This window comes from Nicotiana sylvestris, chromosome 7, assembly GCF_000393655.2.
Source record: "Nicotiana sylvestris chromosome 7, ASM39365v2, whole genome shotgun sequence".
NCBI lineage: Eukaryota > Viridiplantae > Streptophyta > Magnoliopsida > Solanales > Solanaceae > Nicotiana > Nicotiana sylvestris.
This window is the reverse complement of record NC_091063.1, coordinates 84,038,997-84,053,866: the sequence shown is the minus strand read 5'-3', so window position 1 is coordinate 84,053,866 and position 14,870 is coordinate 84,038,997. Positions and strand designations below refer to the sequence as shown.

General features: G+C 35.9%; 2 protein-coding genes across 2 annotated transcripts; one reads left to right on the top strand and one right to left on the bottom strand.

The window, feature by feature from the left end:
- Positions 1-10,583: 10,583 nt before the first annotated feature.
- Positions 10,584-11,045, bottom strand: LOC138873380 (uncharacterized). The gene has a single exon (XM_070151848.1). It carries the CDS (start codon positions 11,043-11,045, stop codon positions 10,584-10,586), a length of 462 nt encoding a protein of 153 aa, XP_070007949.1.
- A 2,058-nt stretch (positions 11,046-13,103) lies between these two features.
- On the top strand, positions 13,104-14,038 carry LOC104213952 (germin-like protein 11-1). The gene is made up of 2 exons (XM_009763519.2): positions 13,104-13,454; positions 13,585-14,038. Exons 1-2 carry the CDS (start codon positions 13,146-13,148, stop codon positions 13,906-13,908), a joined length of 633 nt encoding a protein of 210 aa, XP_009761821.1. The 5' UTR covers positions 13,104-13,145; the 3' UTR covers positions 13,909-14,038.
- Positions 14,039-14,870: the final 832 nt, after the last annotated feature.

The window sequence follows — 14,870 nt, the reverse complement described above, 5'->3', positions numbered from 1 at the left end:
TGTTGTAAGGTGAACCGTTCCATCCCGTACTCGAATGACAATTTCGGATTTGGTACCCCATGTTTGGCTTCGCCGTTAATCACGTCCAGGCTTCTTATGGGCTGAACTTACCTTGCCCATTGGGATCTCGGGCTCGAGTCCCGTTTCAAACCCGTCCCGATGTGCGCAGATAATAAGGGAAACGTGATATACCCTATACATAAATCACAATGGTGCACACAGGTACAAAAATAAAGCAGCATAAGTCGGTTATTTCAAAGAATCATACAGTTGGCAATCATCCCTTCCTAAGAGGTGGAAGTATAGATCGACATATAATATTGATATGACGAGTAGGATTGCGGGCATGCTTAGTGCGTAGTGGCCGTAATCTCGCTTTGAATACTCACACGACGTGCCGAACCCATCGCTACAGGCGAGGTGTAGGTTTTTCTTAGACGTCGGACCAAATTTCGATCTCATGTAGAAATCTGACCCAGATTGGTTTGGTTATCTCAAAGGCTTATCACTTTTTCGAGTTGGTGTTTATACTGAGATGGTGAGGCTATGACAGTCAGGAATTGATACTTTGGATGGTTTTAGATCTAAAGGAAACTAAATTTTTGTCTAAGAAAATTCCCACAGACGGTGCTAAATTGTTCGACCAAAAAGTGTTGAGCTTTTTGCTAAACTAATTAAATAAGAAGACTTTAGTTAAATCTTAGCCAACGATAATTCATTCCAGATCTATAATAGAAGACGAGAGTAAGCAGGCGTAGCACACATAAAATTTAACTGTAATATTGATTAGATTACATTATATGGGAAGAAAATAACGATTTCCATAATGTTTAACAATCAGTAAGGAATACACGGATGGAAACTTCACCGATCTTTAATAAGGTAGAACCGTATACATTGGGTGTGATGAGACTAAGGAGATCTAGGCTTCTTTGCTTCTTTCCCCTTCATGAGAGAGAAAGATGATCCTTCCTCCCTTCTTTAGAGAATGTCTCTGTATTTTTGTTTTTTTCGCCCCTTTCTTCTTCTCACTTAGTTAATATACTAGATCTCCTCTCTTACCCAATGGTCATTGACCATTGTATTTGAGTCGTTTGTCTATATTACAAGTTGACCCCTTGAAATGCCATGATATCCAATTCGCCTCAGATATCCCAAATACACGACCTCGACCGTGGCTGAGGTGCGTGTCGTTACAGCATGGTATGGACATGACAGTTCCAAGTAACCTTCCTTCGCTCCTTCCACGCTGGTTCTTGTCTGGTCAGATTTTGAGCCATACAATCTTGACACACTATTTTTTCCTTTTCTTAAAATGGAATTTGTAACACAAAAAATTAAAATTTAGGTTTAGCATTGTGTTAACATTTGCAGATTAATGCATGAACATCTTAATGCGTTTTTTTTCTTCTTTTCCCAAATACAAAAGACATGAATTTATTTTTGGTTAATGAGATGTGTGTTAATTAAAGGGAAGTTTCCTTCAGATACGTCATCCACACTTTGCTGTTTAACATAATTCATTCAAAAAAAAACTTGTCCATCTAAGAAGAAGCAGGCAAATACTTATGGATTTCTCCTCATCACTAGGGATGGCAATGAGACGAGGCGGGTACGGAGCAGGATAGGTTTTGTTTGATGCGGGGTTGGACGGGTTTACTCTTATGGGGTGTCGGTGCGGGTACGGATGCAGGGCGGGGTAGGTTTAAATAGTTTTAAAAAAATTAAAGCAGGGTGGGTTGCGGGTAGAAAGGATGATTTATAAAGCTTCTAAGATTTGTTTTGTTTCAGCTTTATTTTGCTGATAGTGATTAAATATTCATAATTAAGGAAGATCTCAAAATTGAAAAACAATGTATTATTCATATACCAACGTACTGATTGGGTGATGAAATCTTCTCTCTCTCATATGAAGGAAAATTATGTTATTGTTATAAAATAAAGACGGTAAAGTAAAGACAAATATATAGAGAAACGGATATATTATTCAACTTTTAAAGTGATGTACATAATGAACTGAAAACTCCTCTATTTATGGAAGAAATGAAGCAGCTGCGAGGCTTTTTTTGAGCTGCTTGTAAGCAATCTGTATGAGCTGCTCGCAACCTGCCTATTTAATAAGAAGTTGTTGCAAATCACATTGAGTTGCTTGCAACCTGCCTGCATCAGCTGCTTGTAGATAAACTTCAACAGAGTACTAAATGGATAATTTTCTTCAGGAAGATTATATATAGCGGAGTATAAATGGATATCCACCATATAATAGTTTCATAATACTCCCCATTGGATGTTCATTAAAAAAAATGTGCCTCGTTAAAACCTTACTAGGAAAAATCCAATGGGAAAAAGCCTAATGAAGGTAAAAGAGTACACATATTTAGTAATACGCATTTCTAGCTGCCTCACTAAAAACCTTACAAGAAAAATCCCATGGGAGTAAGGGAAAAAGAGTATAACGCATATTTCACTCTCCCTAATGAAAATCTTGTTTCAAATATTTGAGTCTCCTCATTCCAATCTTGTATACAATCTTCTCAAAAGTTGAAGTTGGCAAAGTTTAGTGAACAAATATGTCGGATTGTCACTTGAATGGATTTGTTGCACATTAACGTCACCATTTTTCTGAAGATCATGTGTGTAGAATAATTTTGGTGAAATGTACTTCGTCCTATCTCCTTTTATAAATCCCCCGTTCAATTGGGCTATGCATGCAACACCGTCTTCGTATAAAACTGTGGATCTTTTATCACATTCCAAACCACATTTTTCTCGAATGAATTGAATTACTAATCTCAACCATACGCATTCCCTACTTGCTTCATGAATAGCTATTATCTCAGCATGATTTGAAGAAGTAGCAACAATAGATTGCTTTGTGGAGCACCATGATATGATAGTGCCTCCTCATGTAAACACGTATCCAGTTTGAGATCGAGCTTTATGGGAATCGGATAAATAACCTGCATTTGCACAACCAACAAGATCTACACTACCTTTGTTAGCATAAAACAAACTTGTATCAAGAGTTTCCTTTAAATATCGTAATATATGCTTAATCTCATTCCAATGTCTTCGTGGAGGAGAAGAGCTATATCTTGCTAGTAAATTAACAGAAAATGCTATGTCAGGTCTTGTAGCATTAGCAAGATACATAAGTGCACCAATTGCACCAAGATAGGGTGTTTCAGGACCAAGGAGTTCCTCATCGTCTTCTGAAGGTCGGAACGGGTCCTTATTTACTTCAAGTGATCGAAAAATCATTAGTGTACTCAATGGATGCACTTTGTCCATGTAAAAGCATTTTAAGACCCTTTCTGTACAGGCAGATTGATGGATAAAGATCTCGTATGCTAAATGTTCCATTTGCAGACCAAGACAAAGTTTTGTCTTTCTAAGATCTTTTATCTCAAATTCTTTCTTAAGATATACAATTGCCTTTTGGGTCTCTTCTGGAGTTCCAATAAGATTTATGTCACCAACATAAACAGGAAGTATAACAAATTTTGATGCCATTTTCTTTATAAAAATACATAGACAAATAGCATTATTTATGTAACTTTCTTTCAGCAAATACTCACTAAGGCGATTATACGACATGCGTCCAGATTGCTTTAAACCGTATAAAGATCTTTGTAATCAGATTGAATATATTTCTCGAGATTTTGAATTTGCTTCAAGGATTTTAAATCCTTAAGGAATTTTCATATAAATTTCATTATCAAGTGAACAATATAGATAAGCTGTAACTATATCCACTAAATGTATTTCAAGCCTTTCATATAGGGCTAAACTGATGAGATATAGAAATGTTATGGAATCTATAGCAGATGAATATGTTTCATCAAAATTGACTCCAGGTCGTTGTGAGAATCCTTGTGCGACAAGGCGATCTTTGTATCTTTCAATTTCATTTTGATTATTCTTTTTTCGCACAAAAACCCATTTATGGCCAACTGATTTTATACCAGCAGGTGTTTGGACTACTGGTGTAATGATCCGGCCTGTCGTTTTGAGAGTTATAACTCTATTTCCCCTCATCTATGCTTCTTTATGTATTGTTCAGATGTGTTGAGTTGTATCGAGTTGGTAGGTTTGGGTTCGGAGTAGTTTGGAGTGAAATGAACACTTAGTCTCTTAGTTAGAAAGCTAAGTTAGAAAAGTCAATAGGAAGTTGACTTATGAGTAAACGAATTTGGATTTGGATTTTTATGATTCGATTAGCTTAACTGGGTGATTTTAGACGTAGGAGTGTGTCCGGAATATAATTTGGAGGTCAATGGTAGAATTAGGCTTGAATTGGCGAAAGTTGGAAGTTTAGAAATTCTTAGGCTTGAATTCGAGGTTGATTTGGTATTTTGTTGTTGTTTTGGGTGTTATGGAGGTCCGACTAAGTTCGGGTAGTGATATATGACCTGTAAAAATTATTGATTGATTTCCCGAGGACCTCGAGTGAGTTTTGGATAGGTTTGGGTTGTGTTGCGCTCGTTTTTCTTATGTTTCGACGTCGTTTTTTCAAGCATAAATGATATCATATTGAACAAATAAGTTCCGATTTCTTTTTTGATTGAAGCATTAGATCTGTACCGTAATTACAGACCCATAGCAAAAAAGAATCGTCGAATTTGGATATCGTATGAGGATTTTATGGTCATTTTACTAAGAACTAGGTTGCCAGATTTTTTTAGTTTCATTACAAAATTGCCACTGATGGCGTATTTAAAAATCTACACTATTTGCAAATATTAAAATCTACATATCTCATTCATTATAAGGTCAAATTGAGTGATTCAAAAGTATAACTTGACTAGAATTTCACAAGAAATCCATTAGAGTCATAAAATACAAGTTTCGGAATTGCTTGACATGAGAAACGAGGGAGAATAGCTGGCAGAAAAATATATAAAACTACGATTTGTTCATTCGGTCATATTTTGAGTTGGGGAGCTCGGATTTGGGCGATTTTGGAGGCGATTTTCACCATATGGATTGGGGTAAGTATTCTCTACTCGGTTTTGGTTATATTTCATAAATCCATCATTGTTTTTGGGATTTGATTGATGATTTCAAAGTGAAATTGAGGAAGTTAGGGTTTGAGTTTTGGAGAGTTTTAAGTGAGGATTTGAGGGACCTAACGGAGTCCGATTTTGATAAATTTTATATTGTTAGACTCGGGAGAGGAAGAGAGTTTTGATTCTGCCATTTTTTAACTAATTCCGAGATGAGGGTCCGGGGGCCTGATTTTGGCCGATTTCGAATTTTTGGCATATTTGTAGTTTTTATTGTGGAATTCGATTCTTTAGCACATAGTGATGGTATTAATCTGATTATTGTTAGTTTCAGAGCTTTTGGAGACTGAGTCCAGAGACGAGACCATCCTGGAGTAGGATTTTATGCAGTTGAGGTAAGTATATCTGGCTTTGAGGGTATAAACTCGAAGAATTTGATATCATATGATTGTTTAGAGGTGATAACCATGCTAGGTGATGGGCGTGTGGGTGTATACCTCGAGGGATTGAGACTTGGTCTGTCCCGTGAGACTGCGAGGCCTAATAGCTATTATCTGTGGTTATGTGTTTACTTGTTGTTGAACTTGTTTGCCTTCATGTTAGATATCATGCTTAGGCTTTATTCATGCTCATATTATTTGTACTCAGTCATTGAAGTTATTGTACATGTTTACCGCATTCTCTATTATTTGTTAATATGTTGTGATACTTGATGTGGAATGTGTTACCTTATTTGTTGATGATGGTGAGGCTAATGAGGTACATGATTGAGTGAGGTCGGGGGCCTGGTTGTGAGGATATTGATACCATAGCGCGTGATTTGTCCGCGTAGCACGTGAGTTAATCGTGCGGGTCCAGGTATTGATACCATAGTGCGTAAGTTGTCCGCGTAGCACGTGAGTTGACTGTACGGATTCGGGTATTGATATGATAGCATGTGAGTTGTCCGTGCTTAATGCTTGGGCTTTGGGAGCCCCTCCGGAGTCTGTACACACCCCTAGTGAGCGCAGAGTGTTGAGTGTATTGAGTGTTGAGTGCGAGTTGTCCGCGTAGCACGTGAGTTGACCGTGCGGATCCAGGTATTGATATGATAGCACGTGAGTTGTCTGTGCTTAGTGCTTGGCTTTGGGAGCCCCTCCGGAGTCTGTACACACCCCAGTGAGCGCAGAGGGTTGAGTGTATTGAGTGTTTGAGTGTTGAGTGCTGAGTGATGGAGTGACATTGCTGTGAAATTTGCATTTACTTTTGTTGTTGCTGCATTTATCTGTTAAATTTCTTTGTGGTATTTACTGAGTTATGGAATTTACCTGTTTATTCATGTTTATTTTTTAAAATTGTGAAAATAAATAATTGAACTGTTTTACTTAGCTCGTCACTACTTCTCAGTTCCTTAGTTATTTCTGTTACTACTGAGGTGGTTGTACTCATACTACACCCTGCACTTTATGTGCAGATCCAGGTGAGTTAGAGCGCGGCGATCATTGAGTTCAGGCCGGCTACCTGTAGAGATTGCAAGGTAGTTGCTAGTGTCCGCAGGACCTTGTTACTCCTCTTGTCATTTCTTCTTTTGGACAGTTAGATAGTTTATATATCTTAGTTTATAGTTTTAGACGCTCATGACTTAGTGACACCCCGATGTTTGAGGCTAGCTTCCATATTTTATATTGATTATATTTAGTAGTTTATAAAAAATTTAAATGTTGAAATGTTTTATTAATTTTTTATAATCGGTTTAATAGTAATATTTTGGGAAATAGGCTTGCCATGTAACACGATAGGCGTCATCACGACCATGGTTAGATTTTGGGTCGTGACAACTGGTCAAAAGACCTCTCTTTTAGCAAGTGAGTTCAATTCTGATTGAATTGCCTCTTGCCATTTTGGCCAATCAGATCTTTGTCGACATTATTCGATAGATCGGGATTCAAGATCCTCACTATCTTTCATAATGTTGAGTGCAACATTATATTCAAAAATATTATCTACCACTATTTCAAATGGATTTAAATTTATCCTATCACCAGTAGAACTTATTAAATGTTCCTCGCTCAATTGAGACTCGGTTCATTGATTTCTTCAGGAATCTTAGAACTAGTCAGATCTTGGGTTTCTTCAGGAGATCCCTTCATACTATCATTTTGATCATTTGCCAATTTTTTTCCTAGGATTTCGATCCTTAAAACCCAAAGTCCTACCATGCTTCAGGTGTGCTTTAGGTTCACTAGCTATCATGCTAATAGATGGTCCTGCTAGGACATCAATACGGATAGGCACATAATCTACAGGAATATGTGACTTAGTTATCCTTTTCAAATCAGTAAACGCGTTTGGTATTTGATTTGTTATATTTGTAAATGGATGATCTTTTGGACCTTCTAATTACATATAGAGGTATGCGGATCAAAATGAGATAATGATGAAACTTTCCACACAATTTCTCTTTTGATTTCCTTTTTCTCTCCCCCTACTTGTGGAAAATTTGTTTCGTTAAATCGACAATCTGCAAATCGAGCAATAAATAAATCTCCCGTGAATGGTTCAAAATAGCGAATAATAGAGGGTGATTTAAATCCAACATATATGCCTAACCTTCTCTGGGGGCCCATCTTACTGCGCTGTGGTGGTGCTACTGGCACATATACAGCACATCCAAAAATTCGTAAATGAGCAATATTTTGTTCATGACCAAAAACTAATTATGACGGAGAATATTTATTATAATATGTCGGTATTTATTATAATATGTCGGCTTGAGACAAATAAGTCATGTTGTATGCAAGATAGCATGGCCCCAAACAATAATGGGCAATTTTATTTTCATAAGTAGTGGTCTTGCTATCAATTGCAGGCATTTAATAAATGACTCTGCAAGGCCATTTTGAGTATGAACATAAGCTATAGGATGTTCAACTTTTATCTCAGTTGATAGAAAATTATCATCAAAAGCTTGAGATGAGAGTTCTCCAGCATTATCAAGGCGAATAGCCTTTATAGGGTAATCTGGGAAATGTGTCCTTAATCGAATTATTTGGGCTAATAGCTTTGCAAATGCCAGGTTGCGAGATGATAGTATGCACACATGAGACCATCTTGAAGATGCATCTATTAGGACCATAAAATAATTAAATAACTCACTTGGTAGGTGAATAGGTTCACATATATCCCTATGTATACTGATCACGCCCAACTATGCCTATAAAAAGGACTAAGCGGTTGTTGCAAATATATTCTGGTTAACAAGTCCGGAGTCGAATCCCATAAGAAATTAACGTATTAATCACAACTTTTAGTTTCGCAAGAATCCAAGTAATCAACTTTCAAAAATATTGAATACTGAATTGAGTGTTTACTAACTAATAACAAGGTAATTAAAAAGCTGTAATTTTACTACTAACAAAGCAAATATTGTATACAAGATTGGAAAGGTATAGGGTTACGATTTCCCCTCTTATCAGAAACCTCTTTGTTACGTCTCTTATAAATTCGCCTAGATACTCTCTACCGATCATGAGCACTTTAGGTGTCATAATTCTCTTCTGAGCAAATACAACAATTTACTAAATGTATTATTCCGAACTACGCTAGCTAGCATTAGGTTACCACTCACTAAAATCGCACCAAGGTCTCGTTATTTCTAATCCCACCTTTAAACCCTTCGTATTGATTCCCCATATACGTTAAGAGTGGTGTTGTTCAACAACTACCAAAATATGTACACTTTTTCAAGTAATACACACTAAATAGGCATAGCCGATTGAGGGCCCTTCAATCAACCATAATAATCACGTAGTTGAACAAGCAGAGAAAATCAAATGGCAAATTAATATTAAACGCAATAAAAATTCATCCTCCAAGAGGTTCCATTAAACCTTAGAATAAAGAGTTTAGCTACTCATAATTTTTTTCACAATCACAATATAAGAATTCATCATCAATAATAAAAAGGGGAAGAAGAAAGATAAAAACTCGTTTCTGAATCTTCCGTCTTGCTCCTTGCATGTTATTGCCGTCAAAGCTCTTCTAAAAACCAAGATACCCTCTTTTAGGGCGAGTTGGACTTTATATAGGTCAAGAAAAGTCGCCTCTAGAATTATAATTTTAGCCCTGGAATAACTTTTCTCGAAAGGACGTGCGCGGCCGCGCACCTGGGCAGGTGACCGCGCATCTAGTCGCGCATTTTGGCTGGTTTATACCTGACTTGCGCGGTCAGTGCACGACCGTGAACCTGGGCAACTTTATGCACTCTTCTTCTTTCTTCTTTTTAAGTGCACTAACCTACTTTGATCCTCGAACGAACTCCCAATTTACTCCATAAGCTTTTACTTGGCCTTCAACGCCCCATATTAGCTCAAAACGCTCATTAACCTTATTGTAGCCCGAAATTGCTTCTGTAAAGCATAAAATATCCAATCAGAGCAATTTACTACCATTTAACGCTCAAACATTAGTAAAGTACAGCCAATTTAAAGTGCAAATAGTAGCCAAAATACGTAGTTATAGCCTACTATCATAAACACCCTAAAAAGGTAGGGGATTCCATGCCAATCTTCATTGGTGATGGTCTAGTGATCATTTTGCCTTGATAACAAGCATTACAAGAAAATTCATCATTTGTAAGAATATTCAGGTTCTTTAGTGGATACTCACTTGAATTTTCATTAATTTGTCTCATCATTATTGATCCAGGATGGCCCAAGCGGCCATGCCAAAGCACAAAAGTATTTGAATCAGTAAACTTTTTATTTACGATAGTGTGTACTTCAACTGTACTAATCTTTAAATAGTATAAACCAGAAGATAAAGTTGGTAACTTTTCTACAATGCACTTCTGGCCAGAAATATTCTTTGTAATACAAAGATATTCCATATTCATTTCATCTATTGTCTCAACATGATACCAATATATATAAAACTCAACAAGTTTCTTCTGGACTTGGAGGAGAATAATGCATTGTATATAATAAGTTTTGTTCCCTTAGACAGAAATACAATAGCTCTTCCGGAGCCTTCAATCAAACATATATTACTAGAAATTTTAGAAACATTTGCTTTTTCCCTATGCAAATAAGAAAAATATTTCTTATCTTTGAATATGGCATGAGTCTTTTCACTATCAATTACACAAATATCTTCATGATTGGTCTTTGATCCAAAGATAATTTGAGGATTATCCATATTCTTTAAAATGACATAAACAAAATATATTATAGTAAACATCATTATTAAAGTATAAATTTTATTTATGTAGAACAATTACATAACCATACTATCTACTACAAACAATAAAAATTAAAATATTTGCATTTCTACAGATTCATCACCGATCACATTACTTGTTTCTCCTTATAGAAGTGCAAAGTAATCAGCTACATTCAAATGCATGAAGTCTAAATTATCTTCAGAAATAAAATTTGCTTTAGCATTTTTCTTTGTCTTCTTTAGGGAGACTTGATAAAGCTCAACCAGGTGCTTTGGTGTATGACAGGTACATGACCAGTGTCCTTTTCCTTCACATCTATAGCACGTATTTTCTGCATTTGTTGCTTGCACTGCTTCATGCTTTTGTTCCTTTCTTTTTCACTGCTGGTGGTTAGGAGGGTTCTTTGGTGCATTACAGTTACCATGATTAGAGTTTCTTCCCCAACCACGACCATGACCACGGCTGGGGCCACGATCTCTTCCACGCTTAGCTGGGTGGAAGTTTGACTCATTCACTTCAGGAAATGGACAAGAACCAGTAGGTCGGCTTTCATGATTTTTCATTAATAGCCCATTATGTTGCTCGGCCACAAGAAGATGTGAAATAAGTTCAAAATACTTTTTGAATCCTATTTCTCGATATTGCTGCTGCAAGAGTATATTCGAGGTATGAAAAGTAGTGAAAGTTTTCTCCAACATATTATGATCAGTAACATTATCACCACGTAATTTCAATTGTGAAATAATTCTGAACATAACAGAATTATACTCACTGATAGATTTAATATCTTGTAGCCTTAAATGAGTCCAGTCATAACATGCCTGTGGAAGAACAACCATCTTCAGGTGGTCATATCTATCTTTTAAATTATTCTACAGTATTACTGGATGTTTAACAGTGAGATCTTTCAAGCCTTCATCAAAGTGATGGCGTAAGATATCATTGCTTTGGCACGATCTTTGTTTGATGCTTGATTTTTGTCCTTGATGGCATCTGTCAGACCCATCGCATCAAGAATAATTTCAGTATCAAGCACCCAAGTCATGTAGCTTTTGCCCGATATATCAGGGCTACAAATTCAAGTTTAGAAAGATTTGAAATTATTTAGAAGAAAAAAGTTTGTACCTCTGATACTTTCAAAGTATTTGCTTGAGATGGCAGAGTCTCGTGCTGATAACGTGTTATAAAATAAAGACTGTAAAATAAAGACAAATATAGAAAGAAACTAATATATTATTCAACTTTTAAATTGATGTACATATTGAGATCAATGGACAACTACAGTATAATAGTTTCATAACAATTACTACTAATGAGATCAATTGGTAGAACATGTAATTTCCCACTATGATAAAGAGAAAAAATATAATTGCTTGAATAATATTAATTTCTCCAATTTTAAAAATAATAAAATGTAAAACTAATTTGTATTAGAGAGAAAAAAGAAGAAAAAACTTACGTGGAGCGGTGTGGGGCGGGTTGAAAATAGAAAAAATAGTTATGCAGGGTCGGAGCGAGTTGAAATTTTTGTGAATTTTACCAAATTCGCCCTGCACCCACATCTCTCGCGCCGCCCCACTCCGTTCCCTAAAAATCATCTCTAAAGCCTTTTGCCTTCGGGCTTGGATAAAGTAAGCTAACCCTTGGAGTAAGATTAAATTCGTAAGAAAAAAAATCGTTGGGCCCGTACTATGTGGGTATACACCAAAATTTGAACTCTCCCTTTGTTCCATTTGTAAACTATTTTCTTGCGTGCATGTGGCCCAATAAGATTAGGCCTATAATTAATATTTAATTAATGAACAAATTTCATCCGTCCGATCGGTTACTTGATGGGCGTACCGGATTAAGTGAGAACCTCTATAAATTGGTCCTCTCCCCACCCATTAGGGTTACCGGATTTTACTTACTTTCTTCCATCATTAAAGGCGGCGGTAACATAAAGTTAGGGCAAGGGGCGAGAAACCAGTTTTTGAATTAACGCTTCCGCTTCAAGATAATGGATTCCACTTCAGGTATGTTTTCTATGGCAATTACATGTAAGATTATCATGTTCAAGATCCTGGTATGAATTAAAGTTTATGCTTACACCATTATCCTCTAATTCATTTTCCCTTTGGAAATTTTTTATCGAAATGCAGCATGGCCAAGTAAATGTGTTTTAAGTTGGAAAAAAAATGAAAAAGGGATGAAGCTAGCGATATCTCTTTTCCACTTTGACATGTCCTCTTATATCTTTATTCTCGTGGTGCTTGGCGAACTCTTAATCTTTATCTAGATGTAGATTTAAAATTTAAATTTAATGGATTCAATCTTTAATGTTTTCTCCACCGAACACATTGCACTTTGATGGGTTTATAATTTAATATTTGTTGATATTATGTATATATTTATGTTCTGGATCAAATAAAAACTTGTTCCTTAATTTGTACATAGTTTCTGGAATCTTGAATGTGGCACTGAGATGTAGACGTCTCGACATTCTATCCAGAAATAGCAACAGGTTAGGTCTCTTGTTTTTAATTTTTAACCATGGTGTAGTAATTTCATTCTTCTGCTCTTAAGTAGGAGTAGTCTAAGTTGATTCTGAAAAAATAAGATAAAAGAAACTAGAACATTTGTTGTGATATTGCTTAACTATATTAAGCTATTGAATTCGGGATTAAATTAACTAATAAAGGTAAGGTTATCTAAAAAGAACAAGTTGTGATTTTAGAGAGGGACTTCTAACCTTACAGACAAGTATTTGTCATCTTTCTTTAAACACTCTGCTTCTTTCAACAAAAGATACTTAGAATTTAGTGAATTGAACTCCAAGTTTTGGTTATTACTTTACACTGAAGCAATCAGGAATATGTATTCATGTATATATGTATTCAGCAATTAAAGATGTTAACAAAACAATACACTAATAATCCTCCTGATTAAAACCAGAAACAATGATCATGAAGGTCACTCTCTTATTATTTTCAATTTACATGTGTCTTTGCAAGGCAAAAGACACTGATAATCTCCAAGATGTTTGTCCTACAGATACGACGCGCAAGAACATCTTCATAAATGGTTATTCATGCAAGAATCCAGCAGAAATTACTGCTGCTGATTTCAAAAGCTCTATTTTGAGGAATGAAGGTGATACGGATAACTTTCAGCGTTCATCGACAACTATAGTCAGTGCTGCAGAATTTGCAGGGCTTAACACTCTCGCGTTATCAGTGGCCAGGACTGATTTAGATATTGATGGTGTGGTAATGTTGAATTGTCTAACCATCTCACCTAAAGATTTAAACTGTTAGAGATATAATGTCTCCACATGCCTCTCTTGAGCTGTTACAGAAAACACATTTTTAATTACTTAATTATATGATGTCTCAACAGGTAATGCCGCATGCTCATCCAAGAGCTTCTGAGATGATGTTTGTTGGAAAAGGAGTGGTAATCGCTGGATTTATCGACACGAAAAGCCAAGTTTTCCAAAAGACACTTAAAGAAGGTGATGTGTTTATTGTACCTAGAGGACTTCTTCATTACAGCTTGAATTCTGGGTTCGAATTCGCGACTGTGTACTCCGTCCTAAGCAGCCAGAATCCTGGTGTAGTGAGCATATCAGACGCCATGTTTGCACCAATTGTTTCGGAACCAATGAAGAAGCTGATGACAAAGTTAACTTCTTTTTCAAACAACGTGACATTGTTTAGTTAATAGGCTTTCGAAAACAAAGCATTCTGCAATTTTTATTCTTCGAATGTAGTATATATCTTAACTTATCATGTACCTAATTTGCATTTGATTCATGCTATTTGAGACAGAAAAAGGCACTGTAGCTTCAAAATAACGTGCACTGGTGAAGTTTCTTACAACATTAGCTTAAACTTTCAATTGTTTCATCAGTTCTTTTCAATTGTCTCAATGATCACGTGTAAGGGTGGCAACGTGGTTTAAAAAACCAGTTAACCACCCATATTATTCACTAAAAAATGAGTTGGATAATATACTTTTTAAAAACGGGTCGAATATGGATAAGAACCATATTATTTATTTAGAAAATGGATAATCAATGGATAACCAATGGATAATCAATTGGTCTAACTTTTATATTTGTAAAGCCTCTAATTGGGGTTCCTCAAATTAAGGAAACTAATAATTCTCCCAAAAGTGATCATATGCAAGAAGTCATGGATATTATGGTTATCCATATTATACGCTGGTTAACCCGTTTTTAATCCGTATTAAATATAGGTCGGGTCGGATAATTTATCCGTTTTTTCATTACCTGTTTTTGACCGAATCATATCCGACCCGACCCGCATGTTTGTCACTCCTAATCACGTGCAACAGTCCAATGAAATTCGTACAAACCGTGGAAATATTTGTGATTATGTCGGTGTGAAATTGTGATTATCTCAGTGTGAAACTGATCACACTGCTTATTTCAAACTTGGATAAAAGATACTAGAGTAATGGTAAAATTAACGGTCAGTGTAACGCTAATCAGTTTATGATAAATCATCATAGTACATAGACTTAGATGTGTTTGGTTAGAGTAACTTGGACAACAATGTTTCATATAGACAACAACCCTGCTTCTTTGGGATTAAAGCGCAATTGTTATGTAATGGTGGGAATGTTTATTGTGTTGTTTTTTGCTTGTTCTAAAATCGATA

What these genes read in the sequence shown, in the direction of transcription:
- LOC138873380 (XM_070151848.1), bottom strand. Translation starts at nt 11,045, where the DNA reads ATGGTTGTTCTTCCACAGGCATGTTATGACTGGACTCATTTAAGGCTA.
- LOC104213952 (XM_009763519.2), top strand. Translation starts at nt 13,146, where the DNA reads ATGATCATGAAGGTCACTCTCTTATTATTTTCAATTTACATGTGTCTT. An exon ending in ATTTAGATATTGATGGTGTG is followed by an intron (nt 13,455 to 13,584) that starts GTAATGTTGAAT and finishes ATGTCTCAACAG; the next exon opens with GTAATGCCGCATGCTCATCC.